We start from the raw sequence: 21514 nt of genomic DNA on the forward strand, positions 1-21514 counted from the left end.
TAATATTCTAAAGTTTTCTTTTATTCTTTCACACACATATATACATGTACAACAAATCACAGTCCTCTCATCTCTTCTTCCTGTAAAGTACAAATAATTCAGATTTAAGTAATGAAGTCCAATCTCATGGTACAGTGAAACCAGTCTATAATGAGTCCTGTTTGGAGTCCAATCTTACTATACAGTGAAATCGGTCTATAAGGAATCCCGTTTGGAATGTAGAATTTGTCTGGATATGACAGGTGTCTGGTGAACTCAGGTTCAAAATGAATTTAAATTGATATTTAAGGAATACAAAAATTGACTGGTTTAGACCGGTTACTGGTTTATTCAGGGTTCAGTTCAGACAGATTTAACTGTATTACCATACATTTTTCTGTTATTCTTATCAGCAACAAAGTATTTTTTCTTGTTTTTTCACCTGGTTTCCCATATGTTTTTAACAAAACCAAATGATCCAACGGATCAACAGCTTTTGTGGAAACATTTTAAAATTTCATACCCAAAAAGAGTAATTTGGAAAAGTAAAATACCCCAAGTGCATTTATTCAAATATGCTGTGTGTGGGTGCATGCTTGTCTGTTTGACTAAAATGGTTTTGTGCATATGTAAAAAATGAAGATTTTTTTTTTTTTTTTGGTGGGGGGGGGGGGGGGGGTGGGAAAAGATCTCCTGAGTTGATTATATATGAATTTTGATAAGATTAATTATGCTATTGTTACTGTCTCCACTTCTTGTTGAGTTGTTAATCATATGTTAAAAATGAATGTTTTCAAAAGACATTTTTAATTTGATATCTCCGGCACCAGCAGACCTGTATTTACTGTAAGTATATATCAATACGGTTCCACACAAGTCCTGCCATTACCAAGAAGGTGAAAATTCCTCAAGGCATAAGCACCACTCATAACAAATCTGCATTAGTTGTTTTGTTAAGTACTAATTTACATATGAAGAGGTCAGATTCAATGCTAAGAGTTTGTAAGAGGAGTAAGAGCTCTAAAATACCAAATATACCTCTACAGAGGATATTGCTTTGAAATCACAACTAAAGCAATCAAGGAAGTGTCATCAAACAACAATTATTTTGTTAATGCATCACCTCCTGTGACTTACCATGTAAAACTCTTTCTTGCTCCTTTCTTGAAAGGCTTCTTTCTCTCCCTCATTCTTGGATCTCTAGTCAGTAATCCAGCTAGAATATAGAACATTTAATTTTATTTGTAACAAGTCATTTGATTTGGATGGTTCTCTTTCAACAAACAAAGTTATTTTGTATAACCTGGCTTGGTCCTGTGACATCATTTATGTTGGTTGGTCAGCACTATGCGATTCAGGTAATCCCAAAGAAAACAAGCATTCTGAAAGTATTGCATGGCAATACAAAGTCACTATCAGAATTAAATTAATGTTGAAAAGAACATAATGCAAACTTCATACATAATTTGTTAATGAGAAAAGTGTGAAAAATTGAGTCTGCAGTTATTTTTATCAAGTCCAAGGGCCATAACTCAGCAAAAATTCAACAGATCAGAACAAATTTTCAATGTAAACAATGTACCAATATCAAACATATATCTGCAAGCATGATGAAAAAATGCAGAAAAGCGAGCTTATGCACTATTTTCCAAGAAACAACAGACCAGAACACAATTCAAACTTGATATGTAACTTGTAACGGTAAAGCAATGTACCAAATGTTGAATGTATATCTGCTATCATGACCATAAAAAGTGACTAACTATATTATTGCATGAATTTTCTGAGTCCAAGGGCCATAACTCAGCAAAAACTCAACAGGCCAGAACAATATAGAACTTGATCTGTAACTTGTCAGGGTAAAGGAATGTACCAAATATTAATTGTATATCTGCGAGCATGACTGAAAAAGTGAGGAAAACTGTTTTACCAGACAGATGGACAGAGTGTAAACTAAGGTACTTTTCAGCAAATGTCACTGGTAGGAGACTAATAATGTTTCTACAACTAGCCAATTCCTAATATTTGAATTTGAATCCTTAGATTTTAAATTAAAAGGACTGAATTGATTCTTATCTTAAATAGATGCTATGGCTGTTAAGTGTAAACCAGTGAAACCAGGTTATTTTGTCTAACCTCTTGAAAAATTAGAAACATTCCTTAATACCCGTATATTGTATTTTGATACAGAACTTGTAAACAGTGAAATCTGTCTAAACCTAACCTCTATTGGAATGAATGATTTGCTTGGTTTAGAAAAGTGTTTGGTTCACACAGGTTCAAAATGCAGTGAAATCTCTCTGAAAGGTCCTGAGGAGAAGTCTGTTTTGTACAGGTTTCCAACTTATTCAGTGATCATTATAGACAGGCTTCAATGTAGTTGTGAACTGATTTATTTTTTTGTATTTCATTATTGATAAAAAAAAGAAGGATTTATGCAAATTCATAGATTTATTTTTTATATCTTATTATAGCTTATACAATGATGATGTTCACTGGATCGAGTTGGTCTTCCATTGATTAAAAACTATCAACTGATGAACTTCCTTAGGTAACTGATTGGACAATTGAAAAGGAGAAACTTTTATCAGACAATCAAATAGAAATTGATAAAAAATTTGGAGATTTAAATCTCCTTTTCAATTATCCAGTCAACTACCTAAAGAAGTTCATTAGGTGAATGTTTTTTTTAATCAAAAAGACCAAGTCTATCCACTGAACACCATTGCTGCATGCCCTGTAAATTCTCCTTACCTAACCGCATCTTCTCCACTACCTCATCATCAACAAAGTTCATTAGTCCTCTTGAAATACCTAACCGTACGGCTCCTGCCTGTCCTGTGTGACCACCATTCTCTGCAGTTGCTTCTATATCAACTTCTCCCAACATCCCTGTAAGTTCTAATGGGAATAATACCTGTTCCCTAAAATAGGGCATTAATGGAATGTTAAATGATATCCTGCCAAATGGTGAAAAAAGGGGTAAGAATTGAATTAATCGAAAAGAACATTATTCAGGGATAAAGACTAGACAGGGAAAAAAGACACACACAACAAAAAACTTGAAATGACCAAAATAACCACAATGAAACAAAAGTAAATAAAAGCTGGGAGCGTGTGGATAAGGTGCGTTGGTAGGGTAAGCGTTCTCTGCTTTTCTAGAAACACCCCCTGATTTGCCCATAAAATGTCACGCCCAGGGTAGACAAAAGAGAACAAGCAGTTTTCGCCACATGATAACAACCACCAAACTCTAGTAGTGATACATAAACAATCAATATATTTCAAAAAGTTATATAATGCAGTCAGTTTTTCTTACTTCAGAGTAAATTTCAAATCTTCTGACAGGGGAGACTTTTTGCTGTCAGGAAAATTTGATTGAATTCCATTGTAACATCATAAAAAATAAATTTTGCCTTCTAGTAGGAACAAGAAAAAACTACATACAAAGAAGAAAGGCATTAAAAAACAGAATCTGACAAAGCCATTTAAGTCAACACTTTCTACACTGTCAATTGTTAAATTTTAAGTTTTTTGCTAGCCTCACCCTTTAAATACTTCCCTGTCAAAGAAACAGGCAAAACATGAATAAGGTATGGGGCATGAGAAAAAAACGCAGAGGTTTTATTGCAGTATCCAAGTATTAATACCTCATAACCTCCAGAAATAATCATGAACAAGTTTGTAAAGTTTGCCTTTTTAAGATATTGATAGGTCAAATTAAGTTGATATGCACTATGGAAAAATGGTGAGAAAATTTCTTCACACTTTTTCCCTATGTAAGCAGTCAAAAAATACCTACATCACAGATACCTCAAGACAAATTTAAATAGCTTTCTGGTTGTCTTCTAAATGTAATAAATATATTAAAGGCTAAAAAGACCAAATTGAGAAAAATTATGTGCCACCCATTGCCCTTTTCTTACAAAAGTGTGGTACTTGAATTTTCCAATTAACTAGACATTTCATCAGGTAACAGTAATTCTATCAAGAGAAGACAAATGCTATTTATTGAAATGAACTGTTTCACTTGCTGTTATACATTTCGGTAGGTGTAGAATATGGCAGTTTTAGGCAAAATGATATACTGAAAAGTTTGGTATTTCTAATTTTAGGTGAATGCTAATGGGTGCACTGAATACTAAAGCCCAGGGTAAATAGATTTTGCAGAATCTATTTTGTCATTTTTAGACAAACCTCTAAAACACACGAAAACTAGCACCCTGAAAACATTATCCGCTATACAGTACTTAGAAAAGAAATACCGTACCTGTCTGCAATTTTAGGGAAGTAAAGTATAGATTCTCCATTACAGGTAAACTTCCCAGTTCCTGGAACAGTCACTTTAACTTCAGCCTTGGATGTTTTCCTTCCGCCTATAATCAAAGACTTTTTTAAAATAGCTGCACATAAAGTGATATTAAGGACACCCATCTCTCATGTGAAAGGAGAAAAGGCAAAATTTATTGTTTCAAAGGCAAAGGAAAGATAAGTTAAAAGTGACAACAAGAAATCATGATGCAAACCAGAGCCTTGAAAGGGGCTTTTATTTATGTTTTAAGGAGGTAGACCTAGGGTAAGGGAAATAACTCTTTGAATCAGTGATATGTTTGTATCATATTCAATTTCACCAAAGCCTATCAAGCTGTCATTTAAAACAGAATGAAATCAATCAAAGTTACTTTGATGCTTTCATGAGATTGATGTAAAATGCTGAATACAAACGTTCCAATGATTTGTAAGAGTTGTGTCCCTTACCCTAGGTCTACCTCCATAATGTGTAGCAAGTCCTCTAAATTGTGGAGTATGAGTCAGGAAAAAAGAAACAGGAGAAAACATGTAAAAGCTTCATACTACTAATGTGATAATGAAATTGTTTTCTGCTCAGTTAGAGATGAAAAACAAATATGCCCCATACAATTAAAGGAAGATTGGAAGAAAAAAAGAAAAAGAAAAACAAAGTGGATGCTTCAAGTATGCAGCTAAGGATCATGCAAAATGTGATTCATGGGTAAAAGTCTACATATTTTTATTTTTGATACTTTGTTTGAATTGTCATAGTAAATAGAAATTAACATTCACTTTTTCATATAACCTGTGTTCTTAGGAGATAAAAATTATATAAAATGCACTGTAGATTTCAAAATTAATGGAGATAACTCTGTAAATGACACTCAAATACAATAGAATCTATTGGATTTTCAATGCTGATTATCTCCTAAGAGCAGGCAGATTTGAATGAATAATTATACATTAGTATAGACATAAAACAACTTAATTACAAAAATATGTAACCTTTTTTGGAGTGTATCACATTTTACAGATTTTGCACAGTTCTTACAAAGACAGTTACTTAAATAGGGAAATTAATTGATTTTTTTCTTTAGGTTTTTACTAAATAAACTCCCAAAAACTTACAAACTTACCCTGTGCAATTACATATTTGGTGCCATCTTCCAGTTCATGTACCTAAAACAAATAAAATATATTTAGAAAAGACACACAATGTACGAATCCTTCAAAGGAACTCTCATGTTCTATTTGAACTGATTCAGTCATTGAGTCACTTTTGCATTTTTAGTGCCAATGGTCCATGACCCCCTCCCAAAATGATCCCTGTCCCATTAATGTTCTACTGTCCTGATCATTATTCATGTAACTTTCAGCAATTATTTCAGTGCAATTAGCTAATTAGCCCTGACAAAATCTCAAGGCAGCTCCATTCAAACATATAAGGTACAAGGGGAAGGCATTATTTTTTCTGGGATACCAGGCCTCTATCACCCATACAAGAAATTTTTAGCTAAGTATATATATTTCATTCAAACTGTCAATAGATTTGACAATCACTGCTACTATAGTATGGATTTAAAGAAAAAAAGTGCCTCCCTCCCTCACCCACCCCACCCCAAAACCTAAGATGTTTTATTAATTAAGCCATTAATGGATTTTGTGGAAAGTAATTCACAATTCTATCAATAGAAGCTGAAAAATCTGTTACAAAAATTCCCATTATGCAGCACCCAAAAAACTTAAAAGTCGGCTGTTTAACAAAAAGTAGATAAGTGACAAACCTGAAAATGGGAGACACAGTACAATTACCATGACAATGCAATATACCAAATATCTAAGCATTCCCTCCAGTAGAAGCTGAAAAATCTGTTAGGAAATAAGTGTAACGGACGGACAGGGTGATTGCTATATAGCTCTAACTCTAATACTGTGAAAGTATTATTGTTCGTGGGGTACCAATTTTCATGGTTTTCATGGGTTCGGTATACCTTGAAATTTGGTTCCCAACAAAAAGTAAATCTTTCACTCGTTTATAAGATAGAGTTGTCAAATCCACAAATTCAAGAATCAATGAAATGGTAAGTTTTCCATTAAATTGATACCCACAAATAAAAGTACTTTCACAGTAATTGGAAGTATAAAGAAACACTCAGAATTCTCCTTAACTCCTATATATTAATTTAAGCAATGGAAACCCTTCCCTTAACTAAAACCAAATAACACACTATATGTCTTCTACAAAATGTAAATCATGAGGCATTTAAACCTTGAATCACTGGCAAATGAAAATTCAGCTTACCTCGTAAACATCACGTTTAGTCCCTGAAGAGGTAAATTTATCTCTGAACATCATTATATAGGATTCTTCTAAATGGTTCAGTGGGTGGTCAATCAGTCTCTGCATATTCTTTTGAAATTCTGCATACTGACAAGAAATGGAAATAATAGATTAAGCTTAGGAAGCAATTAAATTTCTGTTTAGGTATGAATGGGCTAATTAGAAATCGGTAGATTTTATTCACTTTTAAAATGAAATAATGGAGTTTATGATGCAGGCTAGAATCTAATGTATGGAAAAATTATAAAAAAAACCAAGAAAATCCAGTCAGAAAATAAAATAGTTATGGTTACGCAACAACAAGCTTTTTGGTGATTCTCATCCCCACCCACCCCATCTCAAATAGTACACATGTACATGTGTATATGGTCACATCAAATTGTAGATTCTCATCCACCAAAAACTAAAAAAACCAGACTAGTGAAAGGTTTCCAGAAACTATAAAATCTGAAAGAGTAAGCTTACATATGCTGTTAAACATATATTACAATTACACATGGATTAAGACTCTATATTAAATAATTATGCCCATTTAAAGCTCACTTCATACATTTTTTTGCCAAGTTTTGTCATGACTGAACTTTGTAATGACCTGAAGTCAACAGTGATTAGTAACTGAATAAAAGAAGTGTTATGAGACAGAGACATGAAAAAAATCCATAAAATATGAACAGTAGAAAAAAAAAATTTAAAAAACATTCAAGGTGAGGCTTTTTGAAATGGGGCAGGTGGGAAGTACTTTTTAAATGTCCTTTGCTTAAAAATCTATAGCATAGGGAAAATGGCTACTAGAAAGACTACTTAAGTACTTCTCCGTCTAAGAATCGGGCAAAATGTGTATAAGGTGTGGCACAAGAAGAAAAAAAAAACATTGAGATTTTATTGCATTAACCAAGTATTTACACTTGATAACCTCCAGAAATAACCATCAAAGTGTTTGTAAAATTTGCATTTTAAGATATTGATAGGTCAAATTTAGTTAAAATGCACTATGGAAAAATGGCGGGAATATTTTCCTGTACCTTTTCTTTATACATACGCAGTCAAAAAATATCTATGTCACAGATGCTTCAGGATAAATTTAAATAGCTTTTCAGTTGTTTTCTAGATGTACTGAATATATTCCAGGCAAAAGAAACCAAATTGACAAATATGATGTGCCACCCATTGCCAGATTCTTACACAGAATAGTACTTAAAATTCTAAAGCATGGAGATAGTGGTTAAGGATATAAAATGCAATGTCATTCTTACATTATCTTCAGATAAAGCTTCTTCTTTTATGATCTTTTTAAATTTATCAAATTTCACCCAATCACTGTCCATAAACCTCCTACAATATAAATATATTTAAAAAGTATGTAGACCTGTTGCACAAAATTAAAGGAATAGATAAATAAGGGTTATTGAGCAATATAAACATCAAAACTAATTTTTTTCTAAACCAAGTAATCACATTTACTGTGCATATCATTAAAATATGCTCTCAGTGGTAATCTGCATTATAAATGATATTTCATGAGCCAGAGAAACACATCTAGTTGCTCATTCTTGCATTTGTTACTTTGTATGTATGATTTTAGTTACTTTTTTGTTCTTTGTTGTGTTTGTCTGTTTTCCATGTCTAGTCTTTGTCCCTGGATTACATTCTTTTGATTACTGCTATAACCTTGGTTCCCTTGATAATTCTTTCTATCTAATCACATAGGCCATGCCCACAAATAAATTTGACTACTTTTATTGATCAATGTGTAATGGCTATTTTCTATATATTTCTAAAAATAAAATTGAATTAAACTAAGAAAAACATATCAAATGTAATTACATGAATTGAATGTTTCGTTTTTGATGTTTCATTTGCATGTAAAATTTTGACCACTCACACATTTGGGACATGAAGCACTAGGGCATTTTATTGAAAATGTGCATTGGTCAGAGCTTTTACATGCCAACAAAAATAAAAAATGAAATTTTTGTGGTTTTCATTTCACCTAATAATGTCCCCTAGGACATCACTGAATTCATTTAAGTAGCACTCCGTCTAAGAATCATGCAAAATGTGATTCATGGTTGGAAAGCCTAATATTTTTATTTTTGATATTTTGTTAAAAATGTTATAGTAAACTGAAAGTAACATGTAATTTTTCATGCAACCCTTGTTCTTGGGAGATAAAAACAGTATAGAATGTACTATAAAAACTTAAAATTATGGGAGATAACTGTGTAAATGATTCTAAAATACAATAGAAACCACTGGATTTCCATGTAGATTATCTCCTAAGAGCAGGCAGATTGGAATGAATGATAACGTATACATTTCATCACATAGACCTATAAATCATCGGAATAACAAAAATAAAAATGCAAACACTTTTTTTTGGGTGAATCACATATTACAGAATTTGCATGATTCTTATCTGGAGTGCTACTTATACACAATTCAAATCTAATATTCAAGAACCTACAAAATGCAGAAAAAAGGATTATGGTAGTTATTCATTTTATATGATATTGATGTTAATTTTATGCATTCTTTCAAAACTTTGATTTTAAATCAGAGACATGATGCTATACCTACATTTTATTTGCATAGATATCATTAAATTTGCCAGCTCTAGCTAATTCATCTTCCCTTTCCTTCAATTTCTGTAATCTTAATGTGATATCCTGTAATTAAAATTTTCACATAATACAAAGCTCCAAACCTACTGCTCACAAAAAAAAAAAAAAAAAAACATGTTCAAGTCACACAAGAAGAATTTTTAAGTCAGTATTTTAGATATATTCATTTACTTTCCAGTTTTCAACCTTATAGGCTAAAAACCACTAATTCCACTTTCCATAGGCTTCTATGCTAATTTCACAATATTCAATGGCTTCTCTGGACTTTACCTTAACTTTAACCTGCAGAGGACTATATATCAGCATGATTCTACATATGTCAGCTCACAATCCTCAGAATGGCATGTGGGGTTAGCAGACTTGCAGTGCAGTACTGGTAACCGGAAGTGAAGGGTCTATAAATAGCATGGGAAATCCCAGTGTTTTCACAAGATAGGGGTATATTTAAAAATCATTATGGAGATTAGGCTTCACATCACAAGAAGCAAAATGCACCTATAAAATGTACAGAAATGTTTTTCCTTTCAGAAACTGTTTACATTTTTTAAATAAGATGAGAACTTTTTTCACAGCACTATGAGGAACAGGGGTAATTTCTGCGTAGGACTATTTTTGCGTACGTTCCAAATGCTCATTGGTTGAATTGGTGGTCTGTAACCTTATATTGACATTTTGTTATACCAACTTTCCTTTTGAATAATCCTTTTGAATATTGCCTAGATTTTATCAGTTCAGTAATTGTTAAATTCCCCTTCATTTTAATACTGTGATGGCATAAATTTTAAACAGAGTACATATATACTAATAATTGCTATTTTTTACAATGGACAAAATCAGGGCACTCTTTGCTGTATAAATTTCAGACAGAAAGCGCCTACCTTAAATCTGAAAAGAATTTTATATAAGATAAATTGGCTTGGAAGCAAAATTTCTGCAAGCCTACTGCTATTTTTTCAGCATTGGTTGATGGGCTGGTCCCGATTTCGAAGTCTGTTAGCGTGAAAAAATAACGTATTTTGTAACCATGAAATCAATTTTTGTCAATTTGGACTGCTAGTCATTTTTCAATACCGTAAAAATCAATACCAAGTATATGTTTAATTGACAGAGTCCATTAAACAGTAACCATGGAAATTAGAATGTTTGCATTTACATCAGTTAACTGATTATGCATTCAAACCAAGGCAAGCTTCTTCAAATTTTTCAAAGCACTGGAGCATTGCAAAACTGGATGTAAACCATAAATATGATAAATAGAACTTACATATAAAGTTTCATAAAACTGTGGTTTTCCTGTGTAAAACATAGGACTGAAGGGTCGTCCATCTGACCCAAACCTGGCAACTGTTAAAAAACACCAAAAAAAATGCAAATAATTATGGTCAGTTATTGAACTGTTATGAAATCTGTTTTTGTATTTCAGGAAATATCATAAACTCAGCCTCAATCATTAAATTTTACCTACATTTTTTTCAATAGAAATCAGAATGATTTTTTTTAAATATCTAGTTTCGAGAGAAGCAGAGGATGCTTAACCTACCGTTACACCTCAGCCATTACCCAAGTGTTTGATGGAGTCCAGGTTTCTCATTTATTCTTAAAAGTTCCTGTATTTTTTTTGTTAATTTCTATTATGTACGTTTATTTTGGTAGTCTTTGCCCCTGGATTATGAACCTCCCTATCTTTGCTCTTATCATCATCCTTTGCTTAGTTCTATTAGATTTACCACACTTAATCAGCCTTTACTAGCAAACAATATGAAAGCTGTAAAATTTGCTATTCCATATGTACATGTAAATAAATATTGGTTATTGAATATTTTAATTTTTATGCTTGCATTTACTTTTTTGTTTCTGCTTCTTTTTTTCGCTTCTTCATTTTTTTTGCCACCTGATTTCCAGTCTGAAAACCATGGTTACCCTTGGGCTGACTTTCATTTACATATACTATAAATTCATAAATTATTGCATCAATCTATCATTGCATTTTGTCTATTTTTTTCACTGAAAGAAAAGATTTGTTTTAAACCTCATTACATTCAAATTAGTTTTTAAAATACTAGCTTTACCAATAATTATTGCAATTTAAACGGTGTCTTCCACGAATGCCAACAAAAATATTTCAATTGACGTTTATATTATAACAACAGGTGTTTTTATAACAATTAAAATGTGTTTATAAGTATTTAACTGTTGAAATTAATTAGTAAAGTTGATAAAATTTTATACCTTTTTTTTTTATATGGAAAACAACTGATGTTTTGAAAATATGTAAGAATATAATAAAATTGAATTATTAAAAAGTTAAAATTTTAATTTATTTTTAACTTTTATTTTAAAAAATGTATAAATCATATACAAAACTATTTAAGAAATTGCGAAATTTAACATCAATAAACATTATTTCAAACTCTGAACTTTATATTAATGATTTATTTCATTCTTTATTATTCTAACGTTTTAACTAATTAATATGAATATATTTTTTTCTACTTTTTATGCCTCATGTGATATCAAATTATAGTAATAAGAGTAAAGTCTTTAAACCACTTACAGCAAAAATGGATCTTCTACATTGTGTAGCAATTACAAATATTTTATTAAACTGAACAAAAACCTCCTACATGTACTTAGTAACTATTCTAGTACTAGTATTCCTACATAAAGTAGAATGATATATTGAAATATTTTCAAGTTATTGGACTATACAAAAATAATTCGAAAGTCTATTTTACTATACATGTACATGTATGATTTTGTGAAGAAACAGCCAAAAAAAAAAAGAATTTAACAACTGGAATAATTTACCTATTTGTTAATTAGCATGCACCTTTGTTGTGATAACCACTGAACCTATTCCTTGAACGCCAACAAAATTTTACAGGTCAATTGTCGGTAGATCAAAGGATGTTGGCACTTGAGAAATAAACCATTTAAACAATGTCGCAGTCTTGCAATAACAAAACAATTGCAATAGTTTCTCAATTAACAAACCTTTCTGCATAGGTAGAAGATCTATAGGTGTCTACAAAGTACAAAAAAAAGAAATTCTTATAGGGTATGTCAGTCTTGTTCTAGTTTCATTTTCTTTACCGAAATTTACGACGTAGAACGTATTGAAAACTGAGGACCGATCTGCATTTTATTGTTTACTTCTGGGTACTTGAAACGCTGTATAACAATGCAAAATCTTCTATTTCATGTTTTTTCTTAATACCCTTATCAAGTAGAAATAGATATTTGTTATTTTTTATAGGTATTTTTTTACACAAAAAGATGTTTTGCCCTCAACACTGAACTCAACGCATTCTAAATGACAAGTCTCCATGCTTTTGAATGGTAGACTAGGACCCAATCTCGTGAAATCATGGGGTCACATGATGAGACTTACATACCCTACTATAATATAGATAGCACTGATTTAAAATGAAACAAACTTTTATAGATGTTAAAGTTGTCCCTCTTATTATTTCTGCCAATTTCAGTCATCATTGGCTCAATAAAAGCAAAGATATATCCAAAATGTGTTCCCCACAGGGTTTCAATGGCAACTTTAAAGTGGCTTAAATGACCTCTGGCAGTAATTTTTTTTGTTTAATAAAGGGCAACAAAAACTTGATCTTTTGTAAAGGCTTGTGCGTACATCATTTCTGTCAAATTTGGTTAAAATTGGTCAAGGGTTTTCATGTAGATGAGCTAAATGAGCAAAGTTTAGGGACGACAGATGCAATAACAACCAGTTTTGACAGTATTTCAGTCATTTTAAAAGTACAGATCACACATTTTCTTTGTCTAATGTGGTTATTGACCAATGTTCATTAAACTCAGCAGGTGTTTCATGAAAAGCAGAGGAAGCTTACTATACCGGTGCACCTGGTTCATACTCCGAGTTTTTAGTGGAGTCCAAGTTACTCATTTACATTTGTTACTTTGTATCTATCATTTTGGTTATTTTGTGTTCTTTGTTGTGTGTCTATTTTCCATGTCTGGTCTTTGTCTGAGTCTTGAGTTACTCATTTACTTTTGTTACTTTGTATGTATCATTTTGGTTACTTAATGTTCTTTGTAGTGTATGTCTTTTTTCCATGTCTGGACTACACTCTTTGGATTTCCACTAGAATCTTGGTTCCCTTAATTACTCTTCTTTCCCCCTATACAACACAGATTTTAATGTGTCTTACCTTTATCACAGGTCTGGCTTTTTTCTCATGTAAACCAGATGGCAAAAGATACTGTACAGCTTTCTAAAAATAACAACCAATCAAAATGACTAAATATACAAAATATTCATTGATTTCATTTAAAGGTTACTAAATACTATAGATCATATATACAAGTTAAGTATATTCATCGATTTGTTCATTCATAACACTTACATGTAGGTCATCTCAAATGAAATGCTTTGCAGAATTGAGCTTGATATATTCACAGACATTGAAACAGAAACAGATTGGACAAGTACATGTATGTACACAAACATTCCAACTTGATATTTTGATTTGTGATTAAATGTTTGACACAGCAGCATAAGATTCTGATTAAAATGAATTCGTCAAAGAACTTTTTAAAAAAAAAGTTTTCAATCAGAAATAAAAGAAATTCACACATTGTTAAATAATTAATTATATTTAAGCATCAATGGCAGACATTTTCTGTATTTCAGGACTAAGACAAGAATGTTTGATCAATGGTACTAGACAGAACAGAAAAACCAGATTTTGATTATGCTAGCTTACAGAAGCAACTACCCACAGGAAAAAGTATCATTTCATTTAAGGAGGTAGACCTAGAGTAAGGGACATAACTCTTGAAATCCATGGCATGTTTGTATCATATTAAATTTCACCAAAGCCTACAAAGCTTTCATATGAAACTGAATGAAATCAGTCTTTAGTTACTTTGATGCAACAGTCTGATGAAAATGTCCAGTGATGTCGCAAAAACCTTTGGAATGACTTTACATGAGATTGATATAAAATGTTGAATTCAAACCTTGCAATGATTTATAAGAGTTGTTTCCCTGACCTTAACTGGCTAAGTCTACCTCTTAAAACAAATTATTCTAACAAGCCAACCAGCTGTCAATTCTATTATACTTTAAAAACTTTTTAAGTCTATGTGTTGAACAGAAAAGAAGCAAAGCAGATTCATAACTGGTTTGAACTAGAATCTCAAATTCTCAATAAAATGTCAAAGAAAAGTTTGTTACAGGCCTGTAACCATTGATATATTTATGAAGGTTTAGAGTGGGTGTTGGGCAGGGCATATGGACACAATTTTTGGTCTATAATGTTACTTTACTAATTGTAAGCCTTTAATAGTTTTTAACATTCTTTTCCTTTCAAGGGTGGGTTCATTGTGACCTGAAGATCCTGCTGGATACAGGCCTGCAGCTTAATGTAATCATAATTGGGTTTTTCCTTACTGTCATATCATCGACTGAGAAGTTGGTAGGATCCTGGCCCATAATGTTAGCAAGATGACGCCTGCCTAGCTCATATAATACTGTTTGTTCTTCTAAAACTGATTCTAAAATATAATTCAAATTGATACAATGTATTTAAGGAATTATTTTAATATTCTTCTGGTCGATGAAGAAATAACCTTAATCATGTTGTGCACATTATATTACTTGAATAGAGAGTTGTTTTCAATTGTGCACCACATGCACTGATGCTATTTCAAAAAAACAGAAAATATATTTCAGTCATTCCATATTTTTTCACTTTTAATTTGAAATCAGCAAACAATGTAACACATGGTAAAATCAAGTCTATTATATGATAACTGAAATATTTCAAACAATCAGAAGAAATGTTTCAAATGTGCATCCAAATTTAATTTTTAGATGTATGTTACATGATGTACATATTTATCAGAAGTAAATTACTATATGAAAAGGAGACAGGTAATGACCTTAATACCATCAATGAAATTCTTGAGTCCTTTCGACATGGCATAACCAGATAAAATAAATTGGTCATAAATATTTACTCTATGTACAAATGTGCGAGTTATTTTTTTTTAATAACAATAATATAAGGCTTACAGAAAATAAAACGGATAACTCCATGGAATAGAGTTAGTCTTCCCTTAAAGAGGAAGACTTAGGGTAAGGGACATAACTCTTAAAATCAGTGATATGTTTGTATCATATTCAATTTCACCAAAGCCTTTCAAGCTTTCCCTTGAAAAAAAATTGAAATCAGTCCAAATTACTTTGATGCTTACATGAGACTGATGTAAAAAGGTGAATACAAACGTTCCAATGATTTGTAAGAGTTGTGTCCTTTACCCAATGTCTTCCCTTAATTGATTGACCATAACCTAAAAAACTAACTTACAATGTGAAAATGTAGGTTTATGTACATGTAGTTAACTTGATAATTAGCAATGTCATATAGGCAGATCCATAGGGACCCTTTATGCAAAAAATCTTAACGGTTGATTAAATAGAAAATCACTGCTAACCACTGGAGCAGGTGCCTTCTTAAGCCAGTCAACTATCCTCTTTCAAAATTTCAGGGACAACAGCTGCTTTTAGCCTTTGGGAAGCCTAACTTTTACAATTTGTAACACTGAGATTGCTTACCATATTTCTTAGCCTTTTCCAGATAAGCTCTCATGGCCCTACTAATTTTTTGAGCCTTGTTGACAGGTTTACTATTTGACTGAGGGTTGACGATCTTGTTGTCCTGACGAATACCAGTGATTTCATCTGGTGGTTTTGAACTGTGACTTCTGTTGCGAATGACATGACTGGACTGTAATAAAACAGTAACAAAATCAGTTTTTATATACATGTACAAGTTGCTTGACATCAACTATTAAATAAGTACTTTTGTAAATGAACACCATTCAAAATTCACATATATACTTTAGAGATATTAAGTAGTAGTTTTTGTAAGAATCATGCAAATTCTGTAAATATAATACATGTACACCTAAACAAGAGGCTCCCAGGAGCCTGAATTGCTCACCTGGTTAAATTTTGTCTTTTAATGGCAATAAATTTAACAAGAAGTTTACTAATAATTTTGACCCAAGAAGACTTTGGTAGGACTTATCATAAGGATCAATACATGGCTTAACAGATAAAAATGAAAATTTGACCACAGATAGATCTCATCATGCTGAATGCTTTTACCCTACATGTAAGTCAGAAATAGGCTAAACCTAACGATTTGGAGATATGTAATTGAAAATCTAGTCTAACCCCTATGTTCTATTTTTAGTAATGGTGGCCATGTTTTTCGATGGATCAAAAATCTAAACATAACTTTTGTCCAAGAACCCCCAAGGACATTCATATAATGTTTCGTTCCAGTTGGTCAAATAGTGTCAGAGAAGATTTTTGAAAGAAATAACATTCAAAATAGCAAAAAAAAAAACGTCGACAAAAGGGCAATAACTCCTAAATGGCTACACAGATTAAAATGAAAATTTGAACTCAGATAGATCTCATCATGCTGAACAATTTTACCCACATCAGAATTCGGCTTAACCTAACGGTTTTGGAGATATATGCGAAAACTACAGTCTGACCCCTATGTTCTATTTTTAGTAAAAGCAGCCATGTTTTTTGACGGATCAAAAATCTAAACATTATTTTGTGCAAGACACCGCAAGAAACATTCATACTAAGTTTGATTATAATTGGTCCAGTAGAGTCAGAGGAGAAGATTTTTGAAAGAAATAGCATTAAAAATAGCAAAAAAACGTCAAAAAAGGGCAATTACTCCTAAATGGCTATACAGATTAAAATGAAAATTTGACCACAGATAGATCTCATCATGCTGAACAATTTTACCCACATCAGAATTCGGCTTAACCTAACGGTTTTGGAGATATATGCAAAAACTACAGTCTGACCCCTATGTTCTATTTTTAGTAACAACGGCCATGTTTTTTGACGGATCAAAAATCTAAACACAACTTTTGTGCAAGATACCTATGGAAAATCTGTGCAAAGTTTTGTATAATTCCTCTCAGCAGGAGTTTTTGAAAATTTTTTAACAGACAATGACTACGACGGACACCAAGTGATGTCAATAGCTCACATGGCCTTCGGCCTGGTGAGCTCAAAAAGGCTTCATATTCTTATTTTTATTATTAAGTTGCTTTTTAGGAGATAATTCACATTGAAAACCCAACAATTTCTATTGTATTTTAGACTTTATTGTCATTTACAGAGCTATCCCCCTTAATTTTGAATTTTATAGTATATTTTATATATATAATTTTTATCTCGCAAGAACAGGGGTTATATGAAGAGCCACTTGATAATTTTTTATTAATATATAATATTTTAAACAAAATAACCAAAATAAAAATATGAAGGCTTTCCAACCATGAATCGTATTCTTATAATAATGATTCTCAGTTGGACAAGGTACACCAGTAGGGTAAGCGTCCTCTGCTTTTCTAGAAACGCTATAGACATAGTTGAAACATAGTTACACATCATATTTGGAATGGAATGTAGCAAGGAAGCAAAATAAGCTTAAAAGTTTTTAGTTTTTAAAGGGGGGTAAAGTTGCATAAGAAGAGTCTAGTATCAGTGTTCTAGGATTTTTCAGAAATTGAGATTTCCTCGGGAAAAATCCATATAAAATCAACTTTCCCACAGTCCATGACTGTTTTCCTTATAAAACAAATCCTTACAGCATATGAAGTTTTGAAGCTTGCCATGGGAAAGTGTAACTAAGTACCTAACTTTCCCTGACCAAAATTTCACTTGCCTCGGGTAACAGGAAATAGGAATCCTAGAACACTGTGGTCCCTTATGAAAATGTCACAGGTTTAGATTAGTTTACATCTTTTAAATATTTTGGTCCTTTGGTCCTTGGTAAGTGAAAACTGATATGGGCCAGCAGAATTTTAAGGATTCCGAAGTAAAGTTAAAAAAATAAATTCAGGCAAGTCTAATTTACTACATCATCAGTACATGTAATAGGGTAACTGTGTTTTTTTTTAAATTCAAGAAAAGTGGAAACTGGTATGGGCCAGTAGACTTTTTTGGATTCCAAAGTAATGTTAAAAAAATGAATTCAGGCAAGTTTTATTTACTATATGTAATAAGTAACTGTATTTTTTTCATTTCAAGGAAACATAAAATTCAAAAAATATTTCTTTGCTGATTGCTTGTTATCTGTTTAACATCTAGAAGCAGATACATTTTTCATACTTCATGCATCATCAGGTTAAGAAATAATTCAATCAGTTAGAAATATATAAATGAAAGAGGGTTGGAGAAGGAAACAAAAAAAAAAATTAGATTGCCACAGGAAATCAAAAGATATTGGTAGGCAGAAAACTGTGCCATCTGAAAAGAACAGTACCGATGCGATCTTCAATATGCTTCAAGTGTGATGCTCTCAACAAATGTTAGGTCACTATGGCCACTAAGCTCTCCGGTTATGGCTTGATAATACCAGAAGTGAGGACTATCCAAATCAGCCATCTGAGGTGACATGCAGACACTGATCACTGATACAGTGATACACCACTCTAAGAGTGTTAGCCAATAACATAATTATTTTCTTAAGATTTCTTACAAATTCTTTTTGGCAGTTGTTGGACTTAACCCACCATTAAAAAATGAAAAAAAAAATGGGGATACAAAAAAAATTGTGGGTTCACTATGTTAGATATCAATTATGGCATGTCTTTCTCTGTACTTTACACACATTTACAGTTTCGTTTCCTTTGGGCCTAATTTTAATAACACCGGGGTCCCATCCTTTTTCGTAAATGGCATTATGGAAGTAACTTTGTTTGCTACAACAAGTGATAACATGTATGTATGTATGATATTTATTTAATGCCATACTCCATGATCAATTGTGAGATATGAAACTTAAAAGGATTGAATGAGCCCAAAAAGCTCATCTGAAAAGATGATAATAAATGTACATGTACATTTAATTTTTGGAGAAGGACCCAAGCTACATTTGTAAAATCTATGAAGTGCTAGTAAAAATTCCAGGCAGAAATGTACATGTAAGTCACCAAAAGGAAGAATTTCAAGTTCTTAAAAGTTTCAAGGGGCAAATAAATATGAGAATCCAGTGATTTTGTACCTTGTTTTAAGAGCACCCCCAACGCTTTATTTTAGGGAGATTTTTGTTGTGTTTTCAACACATTGGGAAAATATGACACATTTCTGTCATACCATATTTTCTCAATGTGTTGAAAATATAATATTAGGGACAGAAATGCGTCATATGCCTATCTGTAACTGAAAACCGATACCGAACTGACAAAAATGTACTCCAAATATTCAATTTAGGTTACGACTTGAAGAAAAAAACATTCCCTTGAAGTGAACAAAATACTGGGCTGAGAAATGTCGTCTCAAGGAACATTTCACTGGGTTCTTGACCTGGCTTTCAAAAAATTATGCCTGACAATTGGGAATTTTCCACAATTTGGAAAAAATGCTTTTCAACATTTTCGTAAAAGTCTTCAGGTGGAAATAGCCAATATTCAGCTGGAATAAAAGGGTAACAAAATCACAGAAGAAAAATGAAGTTTCCCATGACATTCTGGAAATACCCATTTGTTGACATTGTGACAAGTAAAAAAAAACTTTACCAGAAGTACATTTGTACATGTAGGTTGCACATTTTCAATCGTAGTTTTTCTCTATGTTATAAAAAATGAAACATGACCTTAAAATAAGCAAATACCACTCTAGCAAAGTTTCCTCTCATAAAAAGCTTCTGGTAATTACTATGAAGCTGTCAATAATATGACAAATTTAAAACTTCAATTTGTTGTAACTTTAGCTATCTAACAGTAGCTCTTTATAGCTCCACTGTTATTGCAACTCAAGTTTGACCCTTGTAAATGACTTAATGAGTAGCTGACACTTTGGCAATTGGTAAACAATGCCAAAGAAAATATGCCAATAACCTACATACATTATCAGGCCTGTCAAGTCTCATGGAGTCATGCATCTTGAAGCTGATTTGAAGACATTGTTTGCCTTAGTGATCTTTTAAGTTGTTGCCAAATACTGAAATAGCATGTGTTTGTGCCTCAAAGGCTTGGAAGCACTGCATTGTCAAAGGTCTTAAAATATAATGATGAAGAAGAATATCCGATGTCATCGACTCTTTGCCTTTGGGTTTGATAGTTAGAGTGCACAGGCGCTTATTTCTGTCTATGTAGGGGAAATACTATCAAACAGCCTTTTCACAGGCCGTGACAGGGGTCGACTATCAATGCCCAAGTAGAAACAAGCGCCCGTGTTAATCACTATACCAAGGCACCCGTTATTCGAACGAAATTAACTTCTTACTAACCAAAATACATCTATTTAACACTGCTTGTTCTCGAGCACATGCATATGCAAGTAACTGAAGGACATTCACAGACCGCTGCATGGGCGCGGCCATTTTTCTCCCCTTTTGCAGAAATACGATAAGTCGGACCAAATACTGTCGGACCAAGGCTGGTCGTAGACAAGTTAATGGAAATTTACATTGATCATGTATTGATGTATTTTTTAAACTGTTAACATAGGCCGATCCTGAGGGGGGGGGGATTTTTATTGTGCTAGCTCACAACTAGAAGCAACATTCTGCAGGTAGGCATGTCACGCACACACTCAGACATATTCTTATTCTGAGCCAGATAGTTGTCACTATATCACCACAATACTGCGTGCTCTACGGATGCGGAGAAGCAGTGACTACAATTTTTGTTGAAGTGTTTGGAGTGACTCGGCCGGGTATCGAACCCACGACCGACAGCACTCGAAGTGTGTACGCTACACTGAGACCACCGATTCGGTTTATGAATTCTTGATTCATCACTGATTTTTTGAAAATATTTGTTGAATTGCATAATATACTGCACTTCACAGTATGAATTTAAACGCGTTTTAGAGGAATGAATGAGTCGAATCAGAGTATGACTGTTGTATCTCATTTCACATTCAGAACATACATGTACGTGGTGTATTTTTGTGGAGTTTTTACTTATTTTCTACCTTTAAGACACTATCATCGAGATTTTTTCTTTAGTACTTTTCAGTATGGAACATACGAAGAAGAATTATTTCAAACGTTATTATACAGGAGGTATACAGACACGGACCAGGAGATTTTGGAAAGGGGGTCCCAGGCAAAAAATAACACAAACATAACAAAATTTTCCCAAAAAGACCTCAAGAATATACATGATTCATAAGAATAATTGTATTCCTCCTCGTGTCTAGGGTCTGATTTTATCAAATAGCAAATTAAAGGATTAACTAAAATTACATAGCTTTTCT

General features: G+C 32.5%; 1 protein-coding gene across 1 annotated transcript; it reads right to left on the reverse strand.

Moving 5' to 3' along the window:
- On the reverse strand, positions 1-20652 carry LOC148613691 (small ribosomal subunit protein uS9m-like). Its single transcript, XM_088587209.1, has 14 exons — positions 20541-20652; positions 15824-15995; positions 14657-14760; positions 13413-13475; positions 12226-12256; positions 10496-10575; positions 9188-9276; positions 7864-7942; positions 6572-6697; positions 5406-5448; positions 4250-4355; positions 2734-2903; positions 1117-1195; positions 1-80 (listed from the first exon to the last, which is right to left on the reverse strand). The coding sequence occupies exons 1-14, from the start codon at positions 20631-20633 to the stop codon at positions 68-70; spliced, it is 1248 nt and encodes a 415-aa protein (XP_088443335.1). The 5' UTR covers positions 20634-20652; the 3' UTR covers positions 1-67.
- Positions 20653-21514: the final 862 nt, after the last annotated feature.

The sequence above is a fragment of the Perna viridis genome, chromosome 6 (genome assembly GCF_037379345.1).
Source record: "Perna viridis isolate PV_CMFRI_1.1 ecotype Kerala chromosome 6, ASM3737934v1, whole genome shotgun sequence".
Classification (NCBI taxonomy): domain Eukaryota; kingdom Metazoa; phylum Mollusca; class Bivalvia; order Mytilida; family Mytilidae; genus Perna; species Perna viridis.

Excerpts from the sequence above, each read along its gene's own strand:
- LOC148613691 (XM_088587209.1), bottom strand. The coding sequence starts at position 20,633 with ATGGCCGCGCCCATGCAGCGGTCTGTGAATGTCCTTCAGTTACTTGCA. Across the intron at positions 14,761-15,823 it reads GGAAAAGGCTAAGAAATATG|AATCAGTTTTAGAAGAACAA; the intron begins GTAAGCAATCTC and ends ATTATATTTTAG. Across the intron at positions 2,904-4,249 it reads TTCCCTAAAATTGCAGACAG|GGAACAGGTATTATTCCCAT; the intron begins GTACGGTATTTC and ends GCCCTATTTTAG.